The following is a 27,724-nucleotide window of genomic DNA, read 5'->3' as shown; positions in this document are numbered from 1 at the left end:
ACGCATCGATGTATCTCGTCACGCTAATCAGCTGCAAAATATAATCCGGAAACGATCAATTCCTGTGCAACCGAGCCGCGCCGAGCGTACCGCCGAACCGCAACCGAGTGCTACAAAACCACCCTCCGCGGACCGCATCGACCGATCCGAAAAAAGCACGGCCGACTCGCCAGTGCCATTGAAACAGCGCCGCGGTCTTCTGTTCGCCGCTCATAGAACCAGCTTTCCAAGAAGCCTTCGAAACCGATCGCGAAGGGACGAGACCGTCTCGCGTGGCATTCAAAGAGCGAGATAGGGCGCCGGTTAAGGGCCGCGAACGCGGCGCAACACTAATCCCGGTAATTCGTCCGCGACGAAAAAACCGTGTGGTCCGCGATTCATCGTCGCGTGTCGTGAAAGAGCCCCCGCGCTCGCAATTAGTGGACCATCAAAAGCGGTTTCTACATGCATGCCGGTTCGCGTTTAGGGGACGGGGAACGAACGAGGCGGGGGGACGTCGAGAGAAAGAGAGAGAGAGAGAGAGAGAGAGGGAGGGAGGGAGGGAGAAGGAAGCGCGTGGCCCGCGCGGAAGCGGGACAGGGCCGGGGAAACGTCGAGATGAATACGCGGGGGTTCACGCACCAAATGCCGTCGCGGGCCGCTTCAGCGATCCGCCGTGGAAAGTTGGCCGCGGTCTGTCGCTGGGATAACCCCGGATAATAAATAAAATGGTGCCAGGGAAAAGGGAGTGTGCCGAGGCTCGTCGCGAAACGGGGGTCACGGGAGGTCGGCGGGGACGGCGCGCCGCCGACTCGCTGACTCGAGAGGGTGAAAAGTCGAGGGTGGAAAAAAGGAGAGCGGCCGCCCGGGTGGTGGGAGCTAGGCCGGGGGGGTCGGGGTTGGGGCGAGGGGGGGAAATGACTCTCTCAAGGTAACGAGTCACTTCGCCGCAGCAGCGAATATCCGTGCCAGGTTTTCTCGAAAGGGCGAGTTTATCTCGTCACGGGACTCGATATTGTGGCACGCCCCGGGGCGACGCCGCCGCCGCCGCCGCCGCGGCCCGACCGGCGAAAAGAATGGGCCGGGGCGATTAAGTTTTTAATGTACAGGACGCCGGGACGGTTCTTTCGGATGATCGTACCCCGAGGAGCTGTCCGTGGTAATGAAAGCCCGGCAGGGAACGTCGCCGCACTTTATTTATTCGGATAATGGATCGCGGATAAATGCCGGCGTAACGGCGGTTCGCGCCGCGGTTGTTTGTACCTTGCGGACAAGAGGTATTCGAAAGCCGTGTTTAAGACTTTCGCGAATTATTTTGCGATCTTGTTAGCGGTTGCTTTCAACTGTTTTTAGTGTTTTTTTGTGGTTATTTATACAAGTAATGATCGTTGAGGTGGGTGTATTAATTTAAGATTTTATTGGGTGCTGGCATTGGAAAGATAATAAAATGTAATCGTTTGAGTTTATGAATAATTATTTATATAAATGTTCAAATGTATAAATAATTATTTATATAAATGTATAAATGTATATAAATAAATTACTAGTGGAAATTGTTTTGGTAGGAAGTGTTAATATATTAGGACAGTAGTGGGAGGTATGATTGGGGTGAATGAATCATTGTTTGAGGAAAAAACTTTAAATGTTTCAACTCTTAAATTGAATTTGCAATTCTTAAAATTTAATAATATAAGTATTATATTATTACAAGTATTAATAAAACAAAGACTGTGGGTGTATAAAAGATAGAGACTATTTTAATAAATATCAGGGGGTAGTAATGTAACATGCGTGAAATTGTTTTAGGTAGTATTGAAAAGTACTATTAATATAAATATAATAATATAATATATTAATATAAATATTAATAAAACGAAGGATGTGAGCGACACAGAGAAAGAACATTTTACTGAAAACTGAGTATTTAATATAAATATTAATGATAAATATAAATTGTTCAACACATAGCGAGAAGTGTTGAAAATAGTTCAATGTAAACGTATTATCAATCATAGTAATTTCTCTATATGTCAATTATCATCAATATCATTTTTACACAAACATTTATACTTCATTCCTGCTGAAATAAAATTATACCCTCATTTTATACATCATTCTTAACAACCTTAACATAACCTCGAAACTAGCATTCCAAAGAATTCTCAAACGAAAAACAAATTTCGATGACATTAATTATTACAACCAACTAAAATAAAACTAATTAACAAACAAAAATCGTCTCAAACATAGAACAAAGTTGTTGCTAATATAAATTGCGACGAGGAGCCGAAGTCTCGACGATATCGAATTATTTTGAGAGGGGTATCTCGAGACTCGGCAACAAGGAAGGGTTGATTTTGTTCGGTTGTTTCACTTGAAATATCATTTTGGCGGGCAATTAGGATTCCCGCGGCTCTCGCGGTGAATAGGTGATAACGGGTTTCGTGGCTTTCATTTGTCAGAAGTTTCTTATCGCGTCGGAGATTTCAGGCGGGATCTCCGCCGCTGCCGGAGTTCTTGCCACCGCGGATCTACGGGGTAAACTCGGCTTTTCTTTCCGGGCACAAGTCCCTCTTGCGAGCCAGGATAGTCGGGTGTCGATGACGTGGCGATGAAGGGAGGCCGCGACAATGTTCTTCGCTTGGAATAACGTTTTTACTGCGGTACCGCTGAGCACTGAGCGGTGACGGAGTGTGGATTTTTATGTAGCGTAAACAGTTTCGAACGAAATCTTGAGTAACAAAGTAGACACTTGACAATCTACCTTATCTTTTTACTATTTTCGTACGTCGAGGCGTTATTTTTTACAGTACATGTTTGTTATCTTTTAAATTATGTCAAGGCTTTGTCAAGATTATGTACAATATATTGTAATTGGAATAGTACTTTTATACTATTACTTTTAATAATACTATTTTGTACTTGAAATAGTACTATATTCCGTATTTGGAATAGTGCAGTATCTTCTATTTGGAATAGTACTATATTTTGTATTTGGAATAGTACAGTATTTTTTATTTGAAATAGTATAATATTTTATATTTTAGATGATATAGTACTTCGTGCATTAAATAATACAATATTTTGTATTTTAAATAGTACAGTATATTGTATTTGGAATAGTACAAGATTCTGTATTTTAAATAATACGATACTTTATGTTTGAAATTCTGCAATATTTTGTATTTAAATTGTAATACAATATTTTCTATTTAAAATAATACAATATCTTCTGTTTAATATAATGCAATATTTCATATTCTTACAATCTTCAACATCTAAAATACAAATATAGAACTTTAACACAATCTTTAATAATACAAAAATGACTACTTCACGACGAGTATACTCGTTAAAACCAGCCGATTAGTTAACAGTACATTCTCCGATATTCTTTCATAAACTATATATTTTACAATAGTATAGGATCTAAACAAAATATGAAAAAGGATCAAGAAATACTAGCTAATAATTACACTATACTTTACAAAGAGATTATAACACCTAATTGATTGAAACAATATATTTATTTTCTTACCTATACCATCTCGCAAGATCGCAATATTAAACCCTCAAAATGTCCGATGCATAGAATAAAATTCCGTGGGAGCTGTGCAACGTACTTCCACAGCATTTCAGCGGTAAAAAATGCTGGAAGGAGTCCATAATCCCCGAAACCAGGTCCGGAAACGATAAAATATTGATCAAAGTTCGCCGAGCGACAAAGAAAGGGACTCGGGCAAGCGTGTCCCGTGAAAGTGGACAGCAATCTGCGACGGGATTGCGCGGGAGATTCCGCAAGACAGGGAAACAAAAGCATCGCGAAATCATAACACGAAGCGACGGCGGCGGTGGTAAACACGTCTGAGGAATTCCCAGGGAGGGCGTAGGGTCGCCGGGGGTGGCTAAACGTGCAGGAAGAATTCAACCCTGGCGGCGAGACGCGTGTCGATACTCCCGGAGGGTCTCTCCGCCGTCGAAGCGTGGGTGTTGCCGGTTGCGGAGATATACACGACTGCTCGAACTACGGCAAATCGATTTCTCTTGCCATTGATTTCGATGTAAACAAGCTCGAGAAAGATCTCGATGTTAACATAATTTAATAGATATGGTGCAATTTCGCAATGACAAATTATTCTGAGTAGAGAGTAAGTATGTAGTTCTATAAGATTCGTAGCATGATCGTTGTATCTACCACTGTAATTTCTACAGAAACGATTATTATTATTTACAAAAATTCGAGGACATTTTTTGGAGTCCGTTTAACCCCTTCCCGTACTTTAGCGAGTCAAACCCGCGATGAAGATTTTTGACCAAACAGGTATATCGCGAGTCAGACTCGCGAACAGTTACTTGGGCCAAACATAAACATCGCGAGTCAGGCTCGCGAACAGATACTTGAGCCAAACATAAATATCGCGAATCTGAGTCGCGGACACATACTTGGTCCAAACGTAAACATAACAAGCCGAGCTCGCGGACTGATTTTTTGCCCGTTACGCTCGTGACTGAATGATAGTTCCTCTCGGTACCTCGGAACAGTTAGTCACGATTCTTGTCGTTGCTGTTACGAAGCAGTTCAATTATTAAAATTTAAGAAACCCCTTCAAAATGCAAGGTACAAAAGTGTGTAGTGAAGGCCGTGATATTTTAGTATCGCGTAAAATTGACTATATAACAGGCATTGCGGACATCTACATTTCGGATCGTATTGCGACTGGTTACAAACATCAGTCTGGTCTGTTTAGCGCGCGTTGATGCGGACCGCTTGGGCCCGAGTTTCGTCGAACTAAATGGCACGGGAAGGGGTTAAAAAGATTGCTAAATATGGAATTGTAATATTCAGTGGTAGTCTGTGAATAAATTTGCGAAATCGAGACTTATCGAATCGTCGAACTACCTTCGCTGCAAAGCTTTCTTGAGACGATCTTACATTTACAATAACTTTTTAGAAAGCGTATGCATTCGCTCAGAAAAATTCGAGTATACTCTCCAGGTTCTATTAAAAAAGACTACCAAATGTAGAATTACAACAACCAATAACAATTTTAGAAAATATTCGGAAAGACTATTGGTCGAGCTATCTTCAAGCCTTCCTCGATACGTGCTCATATCAATCACTATAACGTCCAAGGTAGCGGTTACGTTCGCTCAGCAAAATTCAAGCACACTCTCAAAGCTCTATTAAAACAATCTACCGAACGTGGAATTGCAACAACCAATAACAACCTGCGAAAGGATTCGTAAATTCTACGCGATCGGAGCGTCAAACTACGGCAGCCGTCGAACAATCGTTGCCAGGCAGCGGCCAGCTTTTTACCCCGCGAAATCTGATCAACACGTCGCGGGGTGGCATGGGGGGGGTTCGATTTACAAGGGACAACGATGTCGTTATACACGGGCGCCGAGGGCAACGGCTTCCGTACAGAAATCCGCGTGCACAGGTCGCCCGGCTTGACTGCCTCCCTCTCTCTCTCTCTCTCTCTCTCTCGCTCTCTCGCTCTCTGTGTGTGCATTTTAATCAATACCCTGTTGACACCGCGACCACGGCACATAAATCATGAGACAATGGGGGAATAGGCGTGCAGGACGGACCACGGTGAAGCTGCGGGCGGGAGGGGGCGGATCTAAGTATTCCATTGTCGCGTAGGCGCCCGATGTGTTTACCTACGAGCCCTGACGAGCACAATAGCCTCTCGAAAAGTTTCCTCTGGTATTTATTGCGAAATTTCGCGAACGCAAGATTGTATCGCGCGCCACTTCCGGTTTAGGGGTTCGGGAACGTAACGGGTTGCTGGGTCTTCGACCGTTCACGGCACCGCCATTTTGCCGTGCACCCTTGAGGCGGCACAGAGAGATCTGCCAAGTGATTCCGCAAGGTCTATGGTGCAGATGTCTGGGGTGGCTCGTGAATGGGAATTATGCCGCGAAGAGGACGAGATGAGGGGAGGGGGGTGGTTGAAGAAGATCGGTGGGCTTGGCTTGCGAGACGCGAACACCGTGATCTATGGCAGGCTTGGTAAATTTGGCTCCTCTGCCCCGGCTAATCAGCTGGAATTTCATTAATCTTTATGGGCTGCTGGGAACTTAGCTTTTGATTGGGGAGGCGCCGTGGCGCCTTCATTTCTCCATAACAAGATTTCTTCGACTTCTTAATTACCGGACTTGATATTTAATTGTTTACACGTAAACCGAATTATGTGAGAATTATTTTTATTATAATATATAAATGGAATTATGTAGGAGTTATTTTTATTGTGATATAGGAACGGAATTATATAAGAGTTATTTTTATTATAATATAATAAATGGAATTACGTAAGAGTTATTTTTGTTATAATTTATAAACGGAATTATAGAAGAGTTATTGTTATTATAATATATAAACGTAATTATAGAAGAGTTATTTTTGTTATAATTTATAAACGGAATTATAGAAGAGTTATTCTTATTATAAAATATAAACGGAATTATATAAGAGTTATTTTTACTATAGTATATGAACAGAATTACGTTGTAGTAATTTTTACTGCAATATACGAACTGAATTTAGTCAGAACAACTTTCAATGCGATTCTGCGAACCAGATTTCGTCGCAGCAACTTTTAATATAACAGCTGCACCAAATTTTCTCACGATAATGTTAAATATATAGCGCACGGACTAAATTTCGTCGCAGAAATTTTTAATACGATTTGTATACCGTCGCGGTTATTTCTCGTGCAACGCGTGAACGGAATTCGAATCGCAGCGGTATTTAATACGATACGCTATCAGAGTATTTTTTAATACTTTAGGTAAACCGTATTTCGTCGGAGTGTTTTTCGATACGTAATATAAACGACGTCTACGAACGGTCGGCTCTGTTTAATCGATTCGATCTCGCGGAATAATTTCGTAGCGAACGCGCGGCAGCCGCCAGCGAAAGAAAGCTTTATCTTTCGCTGAATGGATTTGTCTTAATAGGAGATTAATGGCGGGGAAATTGAAAAGTCGCCGGAACGGTTCTTCCGTCCTCTTCCGTCCACCTCCGTCGCCGAATTTCAAGCAATTTATAACGAGCACTCGGACGGTATCTTGACCGTCACCGGATATGTAACAGCTCTCCGAATAAATCCGCGCGTTTCCCCATTGTCGGCCGCGTTCGCCCGTTCGCGGATCAAATCAGCCAAAGAGAATTTAATTAACACTTCCAGATGAAACGAAAACAGAATTAAATGCTGTTGTTCCCAAGCCAGCCGCCCGCTGGTTTGTACGTGTACCGGCCGCTCGAAACATTGGACGCGGCGCGGCCACCGCATTCGCAAACAAATTGCAAAATGTAATGGGATTTTTCGGGCGCCGGCACGACGGAATTCATTACGGGGAATGCGATTCGAAAAAAGACAGTTAATGACGGATTTAAACCATTTCTTTCGCGGCATTATCTCCGCGTGACGTTGCACGACGAATTTCAGACAATCGTTTCCCATCGACCAAAAGGATTATCGATCGATGGAAATCTTGACCGACCGTGTTCGCGAATTAACGAGTGATTTAACGAGTGACATAGTGAATCATTTAGCGAGTCATTTTCCCAGTTTATTGTTTCGCTGTACGAGGATTTTTGCAGAACCACGGATTCTGACGAAACTTTCGAGTATTATAAAATAAAAAGAATTAGCGAGGACGCGCGGCGAAGTTTTTGCGAACAATTACGAAAACCTGATCGACGAAAGGATTATCGATTAAATTTCGATGGAAATCTTGATCGACCCTGTTTGCGAATTAACGAGTCGTTTAGCGAGTGATTTTCCCAGTTCATCGTTTCGCCATCCGGGGATTTCTGCAAAGCGACCGATTTTTACGAAACTTTCGAATCTATTAAAGCGAAAGGAATCAGCGGGGGAGCGCGGCGAAGTTTTTGCAACAATTATAAAAGCCTGTTTACGCTCGCCTGTACGAAAATATTTGCTCGAGTACACGTTACCGCGGGCCGTGCACACGCAGTTCGCATCATTGTCGAGAGATTACGTCGCAGCCGCCGCGATACACGCGCATTCTGGATCAAATATAAGCGTCCCCGGTGTATCGTCTGCCGCAATGTAAACACCGGGTGTTAATATTTATGAATCAGTTTAATTCAAACGCAACGTCCGGTCGTGCTACACGCGCTACACGCAATAAACTCGTCGTTTCGGCGCCCGCGGAATCCACGGCCGCCGCGTCGAGTGCGCTTTTTATTTCGATTGGCTCGTTGAAACTGTTATTTAACCGACACCGGGGGGCGAGACGCGTCTTCTCAATGAGCTCGAAATAACAGCCTTCGCCAATCGATTCACATCGACGGCATTTTATTTTTACGCGTCGGGACAACGTTCCTCGTTGACGCGTGCACCGACAACGATTTTTATAACACCAATCCGTCCGGTCCGCTAAATGGACAATCTGCTGCGAGCGTGTCTAAACCTTTCATTTTCCATTCATTACAATGGATTCACTGTTTCAACGAACATCTAATAATTGTTGCTCCTTTTCTGCCTGAATTCGTCGCGTTCCAGTGCGAACATGTGAACAGAAAATTTTCTCATTTTTAATTATACAATTATGCAATTACATAATTAAATAACATATATATATTTTTTTTTTCTCCGAACTTCTTCTTTTCACCACTCGGCGTCGCTGCCTCTGCCACCGTCTCTATCTCTCGCCTAACCTCCAAATCCCTCCCACCTATCTCCCTTTCTATCTCTTTTTTCCCTTACTCCTGCCCTTTTCCCTCTTTCACCTAACTCCACTTGCCCTTTCCCTACTCCTTCAGCTACCTCTCTCTCCACTATAGCACTCCCTATCTTCAAAATCTCCGCTCCCTAACCACACCTTTCACTCACACTTCAAGTGCACTCGCTACCGGAAACGGAAGTCCAAATAACATATACATATATATATATAATTATTTAAACTGTTAAAATAAAGTCTCTTGTATACTATGAAAATATGTTTAAAGCATAAATATGGTATAAATATATTATATTCACTGGCAAAGGTGAATAAACGAATAAAATAAACGCGAATGAAGCATTTATTAAAATAATTTATTAAAACAATGAATTATACATATATTTAATACTCGCATAAAATATTTATTAATATTCAATAAACAATTAAGACAACCTTTATTCACTTCATAATATATTTTTCTTTCTCCGTACCATAATGAATCGACGAAACATCAACGCGTTTGCCCAGGGCATAGGAATAAAATAATTTTCCGCTTATTTGCGATTAGCAAAATTTAGAAAGCGAACTTTTCGCGCCGGTAAATATCGTCGAGTTCGGAGTCGATTTTTCATCGGCGGCGGGGGTTAAACGAAGTTATAGGTTCGTTTAAAAGACGCGCCGGAGTGTTAGAACGAAGTCGATGGGGAGATGAGAAATGGCGGGCGAGTATCCGCGACTCTTCCCGGCGTGTTCGCGACGAGGACGACTAGAATCTCGCGTTATCTTTCATCGTAAACGGCGCGGTAATATATAGGTACAATGAAACAAGCGAGATGAAATAAGGCAGGCAGTCGCGGCGGAACATGAATACAGCCGCGTGTCTATGCTGCCCGTTTTCCAAAGTGAAATGAAAAATACGGCGCGTTACTTGTCGACGCCGGGGAGGCAAATATAAAATTCTTTACGGCTTCTTGGCGCTCGCGGAACGCCCGCGAATCTACATCGGCAGGTACCATGGCCGTTTATATTATTAACAGTTGTTTCGTTGCTACCGCGAACAGAGCTCGTCCCTCGTAGTTAACAATTTCGAACGCCGCCGGATGTCGACGCCGCGCTCGCGGTGTCTCCGTGTGCGCGATGCTGCGAACGCGCGACGATTTAATCGGTAGTCGTCGTTTCACCTTTCATGGGGGCCTTCGTCGGTCACCCTGACATTCGTAACGGTGTATTTTATGGGATTTTATGTGATTTTTAATTGGCGAAGGAGAGTTTGTTTAGTTTAAATAATTTTGATTGAATTATTTTTATGATTTTTGATTTAAGTTGAAAATTTTATTTGAATTTGATTTTTAATTGAATTTTATATTGAAATCTTGATATTGAAATTAAATTGTTCAGAAGTTGGGGGTAATTGCAATTTAATTTTGATGGGTGAGTTCATTAAAATTTAGTTTATTGGTTAAATTTAGGAGAGTTGGGCGACTCGGTATAGTTGATATAGGGTGTTACAGAATTATACATACTCCGGGAAATGGGGGGTTCCTGAGGTCATTTCAAGTAATCTTTTCCTTTGCCGAAATGCAATCCGCGGGTTTGTTAACGAGTTATTAACGAATAAAGTTGGCTGCGCACGGACGATTTTTCGTGCTGCTGCGCATGCGAGCAGGGCCGGCTGAAGCCCGTCTCGCTGACAGGAGAGACGGGCGCATATCGCCTCTGAGCCGCGTTCGATCATCAAATATGAATTTCATGAATTTCTTATTAATTTCAAAAATTTCACAAATATTATTAATGAAAAACTTACCAATTCAGTTGTAAATGCTGTAATCTAAAAGTTGTAATCCACGTATGTAATCCACTTATAAATCATATGTAAATAATATGTGAATAGTATCTACATAAGATCTAAATAATATAATAATTCGTTAGTTAACACGACTGGCTATTAGGTGATTTTCATGACCTTTATGTTGTTATAGGGTAATTAAATTTAGTAACATTTTTGTAGTTTCATAATGTTGGAGTTAGAGTACATGTATTTTATTTATTTTATTCATCGCGAAAGGTATTTGATGTTTAGAAAGTTATACAATAATATGGAAGCTTCCAGCTTAACATAATCTAACAGTTGTAGCTCGATAATAGGTAACAAATTAATAATTGCCGTGATAGATGATTAACAGGCTAAAATTAGACAACTATCGACCTGGTTTAATTATAATCAGTGGATTTTATGCATCCATAGCATATATGTATAGTTTCGATTAAAAATAGTAAAGTGATTAATTATTAAAAATTATATACAATTCCACTAGATTATAAATTATTTATTATTTCACTAAATTATAAATTATTTATCATTTATACAAAGAATCAGCTATTTATTTAGTTTCCATTTCGTGCTGTCGATTCAGTTAATTTTTGCTTTGCATAAAAATCTATATTCTAATAATCAGCACTCATTATATAAAAATATATAGTTTTGACAGAGAGGTTAAGAGGTTATTGACTTAATTAGTCGTAGTGATACCAGTTGAGAAATTCAATAAAGTCGAAAATACTAATCGTTTATTCATTGTCTAAGATCAAGAATAGATCTTTCAGTCCAATGTCTATTTTAATGCAAATATATTAGACAAGTAACCCGAGAATTCTTCAAAATTGTTAGGCAACGAGGGTTGTCCGCTGTGAAATATTGAGACGGTCTTATATCGATCGTCGTCGGAGTTGCTGATTAATTTATATTGCGGTGCGAATAAACGTTGCTCCCGGATTAGAGTGACATTTTGAAGAATTTCTACATACCAATAGGAGCAACGGGAATAGGACATCAACCTCCAAACTAAGAACGTTCATGAAATATTCCTCGAATCTACCGTTGATATAAATTACAATTAAATAATCGCCGTAACGTATATTAAAATAACTAAATAATAATTAAAGTTATAATTGTTGTATAATTGTTAAAGTATTTTCAATTTATTTAGTAGATTGATGGAATATTGTTATTAATAATATTATTATACAATGTTTATAATATTATATTATAATATAATATTATCAATAATAATAATAATAATAATAATAATAATAATAATAGATTGGTAAAACATTATTATCAATAACATCGCAGCATTCAAAGAAACGCAAACTTTAAGTAAAATTAATAAAACATGAACCGTACATTAAAAAGACTATGGAAGCAACATTAAAGTCTACTTGTCAATCCTTGCCCTATAATATAAATATATACGTCACTCACGTTTCTTAAATAACAATTAAATTTTACCCATATCTATCATTATCATTTAAACACTGAAGCAAATTACATTTATCGTCACGTGATAAATATAAACATTCTCTCTATCACAAAAACGTCTTTGTAACAAGCAAACCCTAACCCACGCTGCTAAAAAACAAGCATAATTAGTAACAATAAAAACACAAACTTGTATTCTCAAATAAATCGCGCGAACATGAGTGAAACAGTGAAAATAATCGAATATTACACGAACGATGAACACAATGCCTACAGTCCCTCGAAAGATGTAAGATTTTTGCGATTTAGAAATAGTAGAAAGCTATAACCGTTCGGCGAGCCAGCGAAGCCGCTGTCGTAGTTGAAACAGAGTAAACTGGTAAGACTTTGTTGAACGGATTTCCCGGGCGTTTGTATCGCGCGCGCGTGGTAAGGTTGCGAGAAGTTGCTATTCGCCGGGGGATCTGAAATTGTCCGACGACTCGCAGGCGAATCCTGTGTTACGGATGCTCGCATCATGCCGGGAGATAGACAATGGCGGATGCAGCCGGTTCGCCGGATCGCATGAGTAACCGCGCGGTATTCGGGCCAACAAGACGGATCTGAACCAGAAAAATCCTCGCGTTGCCGTCTTCCCCGAGCCACTTTGCGCTGAAAAGGCCCGTCGCCGGTATTATCTCCGAACGCGAGTCAGAGATGCCACGTGGAGCATGCATACAACGTGTATTTCCACTTTGTTTCGCCTAACTAATGGCGAGCTTTTGTCCCGGCCCCTCGCCACCGCCGCCGCTGCCGCCGCCGTCGTCGTTTTCTTACTCGCCGCCCTTTCACGGCCGGAACAGGCCGCGTGCAATGAATTGAGATCCGCTGATTTACAAGGGAATGGCCGCGGCTCGGTTCCCGGTTCTCGAGTGAACGCTGCTGGAATTATTTCGGCACCCCTTTCGACGATCTTCTTCTTCTTTGGAAGATGCTTCGGGTGTCGCTTCAAAGGGCGATGGTTTAATGCCGATTTAACGTCGATGGTTTTTATCTTGGAAAAATTACCTTTGTTCAATGGTCGTGGTATCGTTGAATGTTTAAGGAATTTGAAGATAAACTTATGAATGATGTCTAATTGATAATAATAATATAATTTAATGACGTCTCTTATGATATAATGATGCTTTAAAGGGGTGGCGATTTAAGTTCAATTTAACGTCCATGGTTTGATCCTAGAAAAATGTCCACTATTCAATGATTGTTTACTGCAGTGTCGTAAATTGTTAAAAGAATTTATAGGTAAATCATAAGTTAATATATAGTTGATAATAATATAATATAATGATGTCGTTTGCAATATAATATAATATTGTTTCAAAGGGCGGCGACTTAACTTCGATTTAACCTTCGACGTTGATGGCTTTTAGACGAATGCTTTCTATTCAATGATTATTTACCGTGGCGTCGCCTATTGTTAACAGAATTTAACCCTTTGCACTCGGCTGTCCCCTCTCAGGGGACATCGTAATTCTAATATATGAGTAAACATTAAAGTTTATTAGCGATTTGCAATTATTTCTCGATATTTACAAATTCATATAAATCGAATATTATTATAACAATGTTATATATACATATACATATATCGTATACTATATAATAATATTATTGTTTATAAGCGCTGGCACGTAACATCCATGATGGCGCCGAGTGCTAAGGGTTAAGAATGAACTATAAATTAATATATAATTGATAATAATATAATATAATGATATCGCTTGCAATATAATATCGTTTCGAAGGGGTGGCGATTTATCTTTGATTTAATACTTGATATCGATGGTTTTTATCCTAGATAAATGCCCTTTGTTCAATGATTGTTTACCGTGATGTTGCCGATTGTTAAAACAATGTAAAGATAAACTATAAGTTAGTATACAATATGTAATAATATAATATAATGACGTCGCCCGTCTCTGACTTAACACTCGACGTCTATGTTTTTTAACCTAGAAAAATGCCATTTGTTCAATTATTATTTACCTGCGGTGTTGTAGATTGTTAAAAGAATTGAAAGAGAAACTATAAATTAATATATAATTATAATAGCAATAATATAATATAATGATATAAAATTGATTGGTATGTATTGTCCGATAAAAGTTTTCATTATAGTCGTTCTTTAAATAATAAAATTCATATAATAGTTCTCTACGAAATTGTCGTAATTATTATAACAATCTTAAACAGTTCATGCAAATGATCTGCTAACGTCTCGATGGATAATTTCACTGCTGGTAATTCTTCATACTTGAACATCAAAATACAGAACCATTCTAACAGATAATAAAACTATATTCTCTCAGTCAATAATAATCGCGTTATCATCGCAACGATTTAATGATAATATAAATAAAATTCTACGATTAAAAGACAAACGAAAACGACTTCGTCCGATAACAAATAAACAAACATACAAAACAACCGAAGAGAAATGAATCCTTAATTTAACGTTATTTTTGATAGTAAAAATGATTAAAAGTAAAAGTCATTAAGGTTTAACAATCAATTGAGAATTCGTCCGGCGTGTTTGTTTATTCGTATAAAAATATTGGCTCTATTCCCGAATCGAAACGAATCCGCGCGGGCGTGAAAGTGAAGAAGAGATCGTTCGGTTGTCCTCCGTGTACACGTAATCCGAAACAATGACGAACGAATAATATATCGATCATTTTTGTTTATTCGTTCGTTTAAATCCGTTCGCTGCGGCAATATAAATGCGACCGGGCGAGAGAGCGCGCGCGCGCGCGCGCGAATAAAACAATTGGATTTTAGCGTCGCGCTTGGTTCTCGTAGTTGCGCTTTGATGACCGGCGATAATTAATTAATTTTAATAATTAATTAATGAGCGGCAGCCGCGCGTATGCCGGCCGCGCATTATCACGATGTCGGAACGAATGAAGTGTTATTTAACACGCTCCGCGGGCTGCTAACGAAGTTTTACGACAGTTTCGGCGCTGTAACTAGCCTGTCACTGATTTCATTTTACGAGATCTCGGAATTTACAATCGCCGACGGTGTTCACGTCGTGTCATGTTTATTGGGATGCGGACGGCCCGCTGAATTGTTCCAGCGATTACAAAACTGCAATCACGCATTTTCCATTTGTATCAACCCGCTCGTTTTATTAAATATCACACGGTCACGTGACGCGGCTGCGCTTCCAACGGCCGACTACTTTTCGGAAACTTCTTCGGACTCGCGTGAAAGATTTATTTAAAAACTGTGGTTCTTCGTCTGTTCGCTTTAAGAACAGTTGTTTAGTAATTGTTAATTGTAAATAGCAGTGTAATTTGCAATATACATTCGAAGAATTAGGGTGCAATATTAATACAAAATTGTGATCTTACGAAAAGCCCACCCTATAAATGTATCACTTATTTAATTTATTATTCAGACACTTTAAAAATTAATAACTATGCGATTTGCAAGATATATTGGCAGAATTAGATATTAAGAATTTAATGAAATATCTAATTAACTATGTAGTATGTATACACAACCATTCCCCCCAAAATAATTAATTTATCAAATTCTATATTACACGAGCAGATGAAAATAATTATTGCCTATTCACTGTCCAAAATATCTACTTCTCATATTATAATTTATAACATTTGGAGTACTACTTTTAAATGTTTCAAGAGGCTAGAATTCTTAATTACATTTGAACAGAATTTGCGTCTTACATGGGGCGATGGTTGACAACTTTTGTTTACACTATATTCCGTTATCTTCAATTGAAAGGAGCACTGCATTGGTTTATGAAGAGGTTGTTTAATGGAAAGATAGTTTTCTTAATATTTTTATTAAACAATAATTTCATTTCTTATTTCTTCTCCCTTTTTGAATTTGTTATATATCAGGCTTTACAAAATTTTTGGAATTTCTTTCCGAAACTTGATCAAACTTCGTCAAACGAGTTTTAAACATTTCGCTCGGATACGGACTCTTTTTGCCGGTACTAAGAGGGTTAAACATTCGGGTTCGTTCAGGGAAACTGTAAACTGATACATGGTTAGATAAAGTATAAGACCGATACGATTCCTTATTTCGGTGGCCGAGAGCAGACGCGCGAACGGTAAAAAGGCTTCGCCCAGAAAATTCGAGGGAAAATTGGTGGAAAGCGGCAAAGCGAGGAGATAATTTGCCTGGCGAAGTCCCCGCTAATTTTTCGTGGCATTGGGACGCCGGAGTTTGTTTGTCGAAATTTCGGAGGGTCAAACGTAGGGCTCCGCTCGACTCTATCGCTAATTACAACGGTGCTAATCCCCCGGACGGAGCAGCGGAGTGAACGCGCGTCAACTGGTCTTATTTCTTGAATGCCGGGGCCCCCCCTGCACGGGAACAAAGCCCTCGAACCGGCGCAGCCGCGCCCCCTTCGTTATCCAGACCACCAACAATGACCGCTCGATGCTTTGAGAAACGCTGCCATCCGCTGCCTAGCACCCCATCAACCCATTCGCTCGTGGGGCACACGCTTCTGTGTGCTTGCCGCACGCGTCCCGCAACGCTAGGCGGATGCCAGGGCATGCCTACGAAATGCGGATAATAGATGAAATATTCGGCAGGTATGCGCGGTATTAAACCGACACCACCCCTCCTCCGGGCCGGCCGCCGCCGTCTCGAAATTGTATTTTATAGATACCCGCAAACAACTGTTACACCCGCTATATGGTCCGTCTACGATCTCTCAGCCACCCTTTAACAAACTAAGGCCATTCACGTGGCCGCCCGTAAATGGCGATTCACGTTGCCTGCCGCAGATATCGATACTAAACGCGTGCTATAGGTATCTGACACGTTTATTTTTCGTTGCGTTGTTAACCGTTTGTATTTAAGTGGCAATAATAGTAAAATTATAGCAATCTGGGCACTTTGACACGTTTATTTTTCGTTGCATTGTTAACCTTTTGTATTTAAGTGGCAATGATAGTAAAATTGTTGTATCGCATTCTGAGATCATTTTTATATCAAAGTTGAGATTTAAAGTATTGTTAAGAGGTCGTAGATTGTTGTTAACCCATTGCACTATGCTTCCTCTCACGCTGTGTTGATTAGCATTTATTCGTTCTTAATACTTTCTTTAATAGGAGTAAACAATTCCTATTTTTTTATATTGTCTTTATTCGTCTTCGTCCCTATACTTCGATAACAAAGTAATTAAATTTGATTTCGATTCGAAATAAATTAATAATATTCATATTTAGTAGATCGTGCATGAAATCTTTATCACGAGTCTGACTTGTTATTATAGTGCAAGGGGTTAGTCGTCTTTGTTTGAGCGGTGAGAATAGTAAAATTGTTGTGTTGTGTTCTAAGATCATTTTTATATCAAAATTGAAATTTAAAGAATTGTTAAAAAATCGTAGATTATTTTCCATCGTCTGTTTTCGAGTGGCAATGATAGTAAAATTGTTGTACCGTATTCTAAGATCATTTTTATGTAAAACATGAGATTTAAAGAATTGTTAAAACATCGTACATTGTTGTTAATCGTCTGTGTTCGAGAGTGGCGAGGATAGTAAAATTGTTGTACCTTTTTCTAAGATCATTTTTATATCAAACTTAAAATTTAAAGAATTGTTGAAAAACCGTAGATTATTTTTAATTGTCTGTTTTCGAGTGGCAATGATAGTAAAATTGTTGTACCGTATTCTAAAACAATTTTTATATAGATGTTAAAATTTAAGAAATTGTTAGATAGTCGTAAGGTGTAATTTCGTATGAAAAAAATTATAAAATAGAAATTTTATGAGATAAAAGTTATTTGGGATTTATTGTTAAAATAGAGTTCAAGTGCTGAGTGTTAAAAGTTGTAAAGTTTATATATTTTTAGTGTAATATTGTGGAGTAATTTCCGGAATCTTTGTGCAATTTTAGAATGAAGTTGAATTATTCTCAGATCTCTTTGCTGCAATTTTACAGTAGGAGGATTTGATGTAGACACTCTTACTGCGATTTGTTGATAATAGAAGATGGACTTTGGATAAATTATTTGATTACCGTTTTATCGTGAACTTGGAATTGTTTACTTTTTATTCTAATTCAGAGCTAACATTGCTCGATCGAGGTATTGAACAATGTGGATTTAATTATTCATTAACGCATTACTGCTATTATTTGACCAAACTGTCTATAAACGTATAGAAATACAGAAATATAAAATGATCTACAAAAGTATGAAAATATAAAATTACTCATAGAAATGTCTGCTGAGGCATAAAAATGCAGAAGTATTTATAAAACTACGAAACAGTCTGTAAAATGATAAAACAATACTTCCATTTAATAAAACATCGAACGGTCTGCGAAAGTATAAAAACATGAAAGCACGGTGCGCAGAACCTTGACATGAAAACATAAAAGTATCGCGAAGCTATAATAACCGGTATATAAAACACGGGCTCATCGCCTCGTTAGCGTTAAACATTTTGGTCTTGTTAATAACTCGATCCAATTACTTTTTCCCCGAGCTGTTTACTTTCTTTTCTGCGCTAGTATTCCCGTCTTCTTTCTCCGCGTTCTCCGTCTGTTTCCTTAACGCGACTGCAGTCGATAAAAATATTTTCCATGGCTCCGGGAGAGTAAAAGAGAACCGGAGAGATGGATAGATAGATAGAGAGTAGGAGAGAGAGGGAGAGAGGGAGTCCGGGATGAGAATTTATCACCGTGGCAGACGAACCGTGTCGACCGGAAGCGATTCTTTCCTCGATATTTCATTCGCAACGAGGCGACGCGGCAGACGACCGCCGCGAAAGTATTAAACGCATGAAATTATTTCTCATTTAATCCCCACGTGTTCGAACGTGGTCTCCTCTGCCCGTTTCCTCGCTTTTCACCTTACCACCACCACCACCTGCCGACCGCCTTCTTGTTCCTCGAGGAGGCGCTCGAAACTTTCCAACAATCAGATTTGGCCTACGGCCCTGACGAGCAAGTTTTTCGAGGGAAAGTTCCGCGACAGGGCGCGCCGCTTCGTTGAAGAAACACCGTCGAATGGCGAACTTCGTCGAAGAATCCTTCATTTTCTTTGTAATGCTATTGTTAAATGTACGATCCCCGAACTGCGATACCGGAGATCGAGCGATTGTTCGATGCCGCTGCGGACGCTGGCAACATCTCTGCCGGACGTTTCCAAAACGACGGAGAACCCGATCGATCCTTTGACAAAATAGAAACGCGGGCAACTAATTGTTCCCGTGGCCAGCCGACCGTAAATTTTACATCGACGGGCTGGAAAAAGGAATGTTTAAACTATTCGGTCGTCGATGTAAATGATTCGACTTTGCAGAGGGAAGATCTGTCGGGCATTGTTGCTAAGGTATTTTCAATAATTAATGTTTGCTTCTTAAATTTTTCCTTTTTTGACAGCCTTTTGTAAAGTAATGGTGGAATAGTTAGATTAATTGTATTTTATAGGAAAGCTGTATGTTATAGCTAACGACTAACATATATGTTAGTCGTTGTTTGAGGTTATTTATTAAGTTTGTAAGGGAAATTGTGGATTTTTATAAGAAATGAGAACTGTTTAGGCTATTTCCTAATTCTGTTTTCTATTTTCTAGTATATACTTTAGGAAGATATTTTTTTAAAGTGTTTGTCAGTAAAGTTTTGTGTCTGATCTAATTAATAAAAAATGAGATATAGGTTGATAGCATTTATTAGTATTTATTATTTATGAGCATCTATTTATTGAATACAGCTAAGAAACCTAAGTGAAATATTACCAAAGATAAAAAGCAATTACATGCGCGTGTCAATTAAAAATATAATTAAAACCACAATTACTGAAAAACTGTCTTCAGTGTTTCATTATCAGCATATCTATAATATACCCATTGGATCAACATAACCTCAAAGATTGATAACCATAACTAAATCATAAATTATCCAGAATATAAACGACACTTCTCCATCGAAATCCTGTCGATGTATCAACGAGCTCGACGGATCGAAATCGGATCCCTATCGACTCCTCGCGCAACATTTACCGGCGCCGCCATTGACTCGTTCCCGAGTAATTGACCCGGGGCCGTTCAGAACGTATTAAAGATTCACCCGGTTATTATTAAACCGCGACGGCATCGCGATGCCGAGATCAAGAACCGCGCGAAATCTCGAAGATCATCGATTCCTATTAAATATTAATCCGGCCGGGGCGAGCGAGCGCGCGAGCGCTGCAAGTGGATATAGCTGTTCCCTTATCTATTATCAGATTGACTCGTGACTATCACCGATATTTCCGGTTTGCGTCGAGGGTTCTTCGGCGGGGACGCGCGCGCGCGCGCACGTGCGCGGACGTGTGTGCCTCTGGCCTGTTTGCGTGGAAGTCGAGCGCCATCCGGAACAACGCGAAGGGCTCTTAGGAAAATTGACCGACCCTAATGGTCCGGGCACACACCTAGGATAATGATGATGACAGCGGCGATAATCGGAATATATGAACGTCAACGGCGTAAGCTACATCCTCTATCCTACGTCAAACTGAACTTCGCGACCGGTTTTACGGACCCGCAGGACCATGCGCCAGCGAATCTCCCGGGATAACCCTTGCCGACTTCCGACAATATCTACTCGGCTCCCGTAAAAAGTCGCGTCGACTGCTCGTCGAAATTTGGAAATTATTTTTCTCGCTGTGCACGCCTATAGAATTCGAGAAAGACAATTGAAACGTTGCATTTAATTTTTCAAATTCAATTTAACTTTGTCAATCAATTCTGTTGAGATTTTTAGGTTCAACAGGGGTTGAAAAGTTTAATTAAAACGCTGAGATTAATTTTACAGCTTTTCAAGGATGCTGGATGGTTTGGAACATTTAACAGCAAAATGTGAACAATTTAGAAATATCACGAATGGAGATTGATTATTGTAACCCACCGTTTGTCCATTCAGAGTTTAAAATCGTGGACTCGTTAAAATCTTTTTAACACCATATTAAAGCTATTAATGTGAGAGAAAATATTCGAAAAAGTGTATCTATCAATTGACGTACTTTAACACGATCGTCGCCGCGTCACCCATATCTGGGTGACACTAATTTCTGACCAATTTTGAAAATTTATTTTTATTGCAATATATTCGAGCAAAATGAATTCGACTATGATTTTTCGAATGCGAAAGAGTTTTATTAGAATTATAAATTTGTTACGAGAATAATTAATGATTTAAACACTATTAGATCTATAATTAGAACTTTAATTATTTAAAGAAAGGTATAAAATACGTCCTTTTCATTTGAGATATTTCAGGTAACTAACACGAATCAATTCAACAAAAAAACAATAACGATCAAAAGAGATTCAATAAACCATCGCATGCCTTCACATCTTAAACATATTCGGTGGTAAATAAATAAACCATCCATTTGATTGATTTTTGCATTTCAACTTATTTGTTGAAATTCAACAAGTTTTAATGTCATCCCCTACGATAAATGTGAACTTTTTAGTTTTATTTTAATTCATTAAAATGCTTTAATTATGTGGGGATTTTAGTGTCTAATTGTCGGCGACGAACTTGTTAATATGAAAAATATGTCATAAAATGTTGTGATTTTGTATTAAATATCTTGAAATGTAGAAGCATCGTCAGCGCGAATTTCTGCTTCGATTATTTCAAAAATCGTCGGAGCACGGAGAACCGAAATTCGTCGAGTAACCCGCGTTTCTAATCACGGATTAACTAACATCGTAACGAGACCGGAAGAGTTCCGGGTCCAGCAATTATTTCAAACAATGTTGACTTTATCTTCAAAGCTCAGCCCGGTGTTATTAGTATTCAGCGTGACGCGTCCGCCCGGCGTTACACAGTTATAAATCCGTTTTCACGGGGTCCCACGGTGCTAATTTAGAACACGCATTCCCTCGCTTCTTCATAGTCGAAGGAGGTCCACGGAATTGCTTTCCTTGCAATTTTCAACCGGACTCTCCCTTCCGGTTGCGATATTATTTAACGCCCGGCGCCACCGGCGGTCTCCTGTGCGTGAATCCCCGACACCGAAAAATTCTACGGTTTCGTGACGGGAATCGCGTGGAATTTGAACAACATTTATCGTGAAATAAAAGACGTCGGTCGCGCGAATTTTAGATTCTAATAAAATTCTAATTTGTTGATAATATAACTTGTTTAACGCCGGGTAAAGTGTTAAATATAGATGTCTTGGCATTGTGGTTATTGGTTAAACGCTGGGTTTAATTTCAAATTGTATACTCTTCATTACCTTGTGTAATAGGCAGCGTCAACTATTTATATAAAATATTATATAAATAATCTATGGTTGACGCTGCCTATTACAAATTTGGTATAATATATGTGTATCTTGCACCTTGAAAGTCGCTAAGAAATTTATTTTACCTCATTAAATGAAAGACTAATTAACCCTTTGGCTACGGTAGACTTTGGCACGGCCGTAGTTTTTCATTAGACATGGGTTTCTGAGGAAGTATAACAAAATATTTAAAATATTGAATTCAACATAAATAATATAAATATTACATAATATGTAATTAATCAAATTTAATAATAAAGGGGAGCGAAATTTGATCTGGACGCCTATTGGCGCCTACAGTACCGGGAAGCCAACATGTTTCGGACGCCAATAGGCGCCAACAGTACTCAAAGGGTTAAATAAGAATATCTAAAACTGCATATCATACCGTATATCGTTCCTATCTACTTTCAATTCGATATTTTATTCCCAATATTATTACCAGTCAAACATTCCGAACCGTATTAGATAAGTTTTTGTTCTACAATCCATTAGCAATGTGGTACATTTATCAAAAATTATAAAAACCACGAAATCCGGCATTTGTACTCAGACCTCGTCGGAGTACCAGCAATGTTCGACAAGATGACCGCCCCGCGCGCAACAGTCTCGTCCAAAGCGGTGTGTCTCAGAAAGGCATTTAATCCGCGGCATTTCGAAAAGCATTTAATCCGCGGCATTTCGAAAAGCATTTAATCCGCGGCATCTCAAAAGGCATTTAATCGTGGCATCATTCGAAATGTTAAGGAAAAAATCGGATGCACGCGTTCCAACGAAACGATACGAATCTGATTCGTTGCTCCATTCTACTGCGACCGTTTCTCCATGCAACGGTTAATTCATTTCATTAATCACGAAAAAGAGAGAGAGAGGGGGGGGACGACCCCGCTCCCCGCTATCCCTCTCGATTCCAGGCCACTTTACCACCGCGCTGGATGCTTTTCCATCCCCGACATCTCTTTATTATTATTTGTCATCTCCTGCCCGAGTTCCAGCCACCCCTTCCGCTTTCTCCTCTGTCCATACAGTGTCCTTTCTCCCCGTTGTTCACGGCATCTGATGGAAACCCGGCAGCAGCTATCAATACAAATAAAATATGACGGCGCCTCCGCCCGCTTTTCGAGCTTTCCTATTTGAAGAGACGAGGGCCCCGAGAATGTTTGCCGAGGAAAAACGGGGGGGATACGACCAGATGAGACGCACCGGGGAAAGTATTGGGGACGTACCAAGCACCGCTAGTTCACTGATTGCGAATATTTCGGCGATGTTCGGCTCGAGGGGAGATGAATCATTACATGGTACATTTTACGTCGACGATTCTGTGGTTATTAACGCTTTAACGACCGGTCATTCGGCCGTGAACATACCTATACTGTCGTAATGTTAGCTTTAAACAATATTTATTTTAGCTATTTTACTTATTTTATCTTAATTTTATTTATTTGATTAATTTTATTTCTTTCATTTCTTTCATTTATTCTATTTATTTCATTTACTTAATTTATTTTATTTACGTCATTCATTTTACTTATTTTATTTACTTTATTTATTTTAGCCATCGCGAAAAGTGTCTAATATGTAAGGCATTATGTAATAATACTTCACTAATAGATAGCAAATTACTGATTGCTACGACAACCATTTCCTCAAAGCAATCTTCAACGCGACAAACATATGTTGGTATTTAAATTACTGCAGTGGCTGCATTAAACTTATGATCAAAAAATACTATCTTAATGTAGAGATTTCAAGCTTTAATTTAAAGAAAAAGTCATTGTCCTAAGCTGATTTTTCGCGGAGTTATCATCATTCAAACCTGTCCCATTTTTATCCCTTTGTCTAAACTATAATCAACACTGCATTTTAAAACACTTAACCCTTCGAACTCGAACGTCAACTATAAATCACCATTTATACCAACAAAATTTACCTTCAAACAATTGCCAGAACTAAAGAATATCGTCGAGAGTTACAAGAATCGATATGTGCCCATAATTACGAAAGTGGTCTAAGTCATATATTTCTTGTTTCGAGATATTTAATGAATTGTATTTGCATAAGTTAAAATATATTTTTGCATTATGCGATCTTTTTATTTAGAATTTTATTAGTGTTGAATAATGGAAATTTATTATGAACATGAAATTTGGTGTGAATTTCATACGAAAATGTTGTTTTTAAAGTTTGAATTGACTTGGACCATTTTCAAAATTAACTAAATGTATTATAGATGACTTAAAGCAATAAAGAACTACGAGTTTTATTTGAAACAATAACTTTAATGAAATGATTCATGCACATTTATTAATGATTCTCAAAAAGTAAAGCATTTTTATCATTTCGAGTTTTTAAGTTTTTTAAAATGTTCATGAAAAACTGGAGAAATGTATGGTAGGAAACACATAATATCTTTATGTTTTTCTTCCAATACTGGTCCAGTGGCGGTACTTATTATTTAGTTCAGAGACGCGTGAAAGAGGGACACGCGCCGTTTACAAGTTATGTTTATATAATTTCTTTAAATTTTTCACTTAGACCACTTTCATCATTAACACGAAATGAATTCCATATAATGTTGAAAGTACAACCATCTAATGGTTCATTTTTGACGATATCGTAAGAATTACATTGAATAAATTTAGTTTAAAATAATGTGGTGTAGAATAACCGATAAACTCGTTTTTTTTTAATTTTGACTTAGACCACTTCGATAATTATGGACACATATCGCATGCATAAAATACAAACACTACAAGCCAGAAAAGTTACCATAGCTCTAAACTGACTCCGAGAGCAAAGGGTTAACTTCTACCATCAGGTGTTAAAACCGTCTACTACGCCAAGCACCCACCTCGGTCAGGTGGAAAGTCATTTTTCATAACGACGAATTCTACGAAACTGTCCTCTGGCGATCCAGATCGACGAAATACCTGGCTGTCGCCGTGCAGAGATGAGCGAGGAACGTCGGACAGGTGATAAATAAAAATAGAGTAGGCTGAGATGGGGTGTCGCGTGCGAGAGCTGGTCTCGGCTAGATAGAAGAGGGAAAAGGAGGAGCATCTGGTGAAGGAGGTGGCTGAAGGGGGGGCGGCTTGAAGGGTCGGAGGACTCGCGGATAAAAGGTTGACGGCTCTCCTACCTTCTGGCCTCTAAGTGGCCCGAATGCCGTCCTAAAAATGCTCCCCCGTCGCCGACGGAAGACGAGAACAAGCCGGCGGGGCTGAGGGACGGCACATTTATCCCCTGTGTCAGCCCACCATTTGCCGGCACGCTCGCTTCTCCTTAATGTCACGGACTCGATACGAGAAATAGCCCCGGCTCGCTTCGTTTCGCGGCGTCGCGACGTCGCGACGAATACACCGCCGGCTTGCTAGCCGAGAAGCTTTTCACTCGGTCGCCGCACTCTCGGGTCTCGTCGGATGATTTTTATTAAGCCTCGATTAACGACGTCGCCTGCAACGCGATTCGGAGCTGTCCTTAGCCACCGATGACCATTCATCATACGCCACCCTCGTCTGTCCCACGGCTCTGTCGCTGTTGCGATTTATTGGAAATGATGGATCCTTGCTTCAAAAGATGGCACAGTTACGTTCACAATTGGCGACGATAATATTGCGACGCTTTTTTAAGTGGAATAACTTTGTTCTATCCTTTAACGTACGTATTCTCTTCACGGTTGGCGTGGTACAAATGTTTCAGTTGCGATAACTTTGTTAGAGGAGTTTTAGTATTAATGTTTATTTTTATTTGTAAATTTACGAGAAGGCATTAGGATTTTATTGGAATTTTAAGGAACGGAGTAAGATCCGCGTTTAATGTTATTATTAATTCACGAGGCGGGCCAGGCAAAGCACAGTAAAGGGGTTGAAACTAGACTCAATTTATTTTTAAATAATAGAAGCACCAGTTCATCAAATCATATATGAAATACTTCTCTTAAATTTTACCACGACTCAATTTTAACGAAATTTTATTGCAACGATAAAATATAATGAAAACATCTCTATTCTGAAATGTTCGTCTCTTTAAAAAATATATTAAACAGGACGCTACGAGTTTCGAATGTCCCAGAAATATCAAACAATTTTGCCGTACTCTAGACTGTGCAATGCACAGCGATCGTTAAAGTCATGTGCAAAATAATTCTTAACCCTTTGGCTACGGCAAACTCACGACGTCCACTGGGTAGAGCAAAGTTTTTCGTTCGACACGCATTTCTCATGAATATTCAGTATTTTTAATATTAAAATATTACAATATTAAAAATACTGAATTCTATTACATTGAACCAATATTACTTAAAGTGAACATTAATTTTAAGCTTTCCTTACAATATTTAATAATCAAACTTAATAATAAACTAGCGAAACAGGCGAAATTTGATCTGGACGCCTATTGGCGCCTACAGTACCGGGAGGTCAACATGTCTCGGACGCCGATATGCGCCAACAGTAGTCAAAGGGTTAAAGAATGGAAACTGTTCATTGGAAAACAAGGAAAAACCTTAGCGATGCGGGGTCGCGCGAAATTGCACAAAGTCGCAGAAAATCGCGGAAAATCGCGAAAATTACAGGAGAGTTGTAGAGTCGATGAAACGAGTTCGACGTTGGGGAAGGTCGCGTGCCGGTCACCGGTGGCCGTCGATTGCGTTAAACGAGCCGAAAGTCTCGCGCGGAGGTTTTCCCGTCGTCGACGCGGCGATCCAGCTCGTTTCACACTTCGCGGAGGTAAATTACGGCCGCGTAACGTTAGGAATCACGAGCTCGCCTGGAATATTGTGGCGGAGGCACTCTTTTCAAGTGCTCTCGGAACGCGTGTTCCCAGGTAGACATGCGCACAAACACACACAACACAGGCATGTAGAGACGCGCTCGCGCCTCCGACGCGCGTCGTTCATAACTGCCACACATCTATAGATGATTTGTGTCTTTCATACGTAACGCGTATGGAAGGAAACGGCGCGCATAAGGCCATAATTCCACGGGGTTACGTGGAATATAAATCTCAGTCGGCCGTGTCACGCGGCCCAATAACAAATTGATGCCGATCGTCGAACGGCTGTAAACAGAAACCGTAGTTACTCCGTCGACTTAACAGGGCCGATGGCCGACAGTAACTACCCGGGCACCGATCACAGATGTGTATTATTGCCGACATTCCTGCGAATCGACCGTGGACTTCGCGAAGAAATCCGACGAACCTGTGGCACCGGTTTCTCGACGATAGAAAAGGGCTAGAACGCTGCGATTGCACAGATTTAATTCACGAAATTTGTTCTATTTTTCTTGAATTCACTGAGCACTTTTATTTACCTGTTGCCGCTGTATTTATAGCGGAAAGCGAAATTGAGTCGATACTTGTAAAATGGTATAACTTTTTTCAAACTAGTTTAAATCACCTGCATTTTTTCTGTAAACGTTAGAGGGGCTGGGACGAAACATATTTTTGTTTAATTCTACTGTTATTTGGAATTT

General features: G+C 39.7%; 1 protein-coding gene across 1 annotated transcript in view; it reads left to right on the top strand.

The window, feature by feature from the left end:
- Carpa (Carbonic anhydrase-related protein A) overlaps nt 1-27,724 on the top strand; it is a 71,292-nt gene that overhangs the window by 35,013 nt on the left and 8,555 nt on the right. Inside the window, exons 3-6 of the mRNA XM_078190704.1 lie at nt 10,154-10,165; nt 12,427-12,450; nt 13,348-13,383; nt 17,773-17,779. Coding sequence (XP_078046830.1) covers nt 10,154-10,165; nt 12,427-12,450; nt 13,348-13,383; nt 17,773-17,779 — 79 coding nt within the window. The remainder of the gene's footprint in view (nt 1-10,153; nt 10,166-12,426; nt 12,451-13,347; nt 13,384-17,772; nt 17,780-27,724) is intronic.

Source organism: Augochlora pura, chromosome 9, assembly GCF_028453695.1.
Source record: "Augochlora pura isolate Apur16 chromosome 9, APUR_v2.2.1, whole genome shotgun sequence".
In the NCBI taxonomy this organism is placed as follows: Eukaryota; Metazoa; Arthropoda; class Insecta; order Hymenoptera; family Halictidae; genus Augochlora; species Augochlora pura.
The sequence above is the reverse complement of the archived record's forward strand: the minus strand, read 5'-3'. Positions and strand labels throughout refer to the sequence as shown.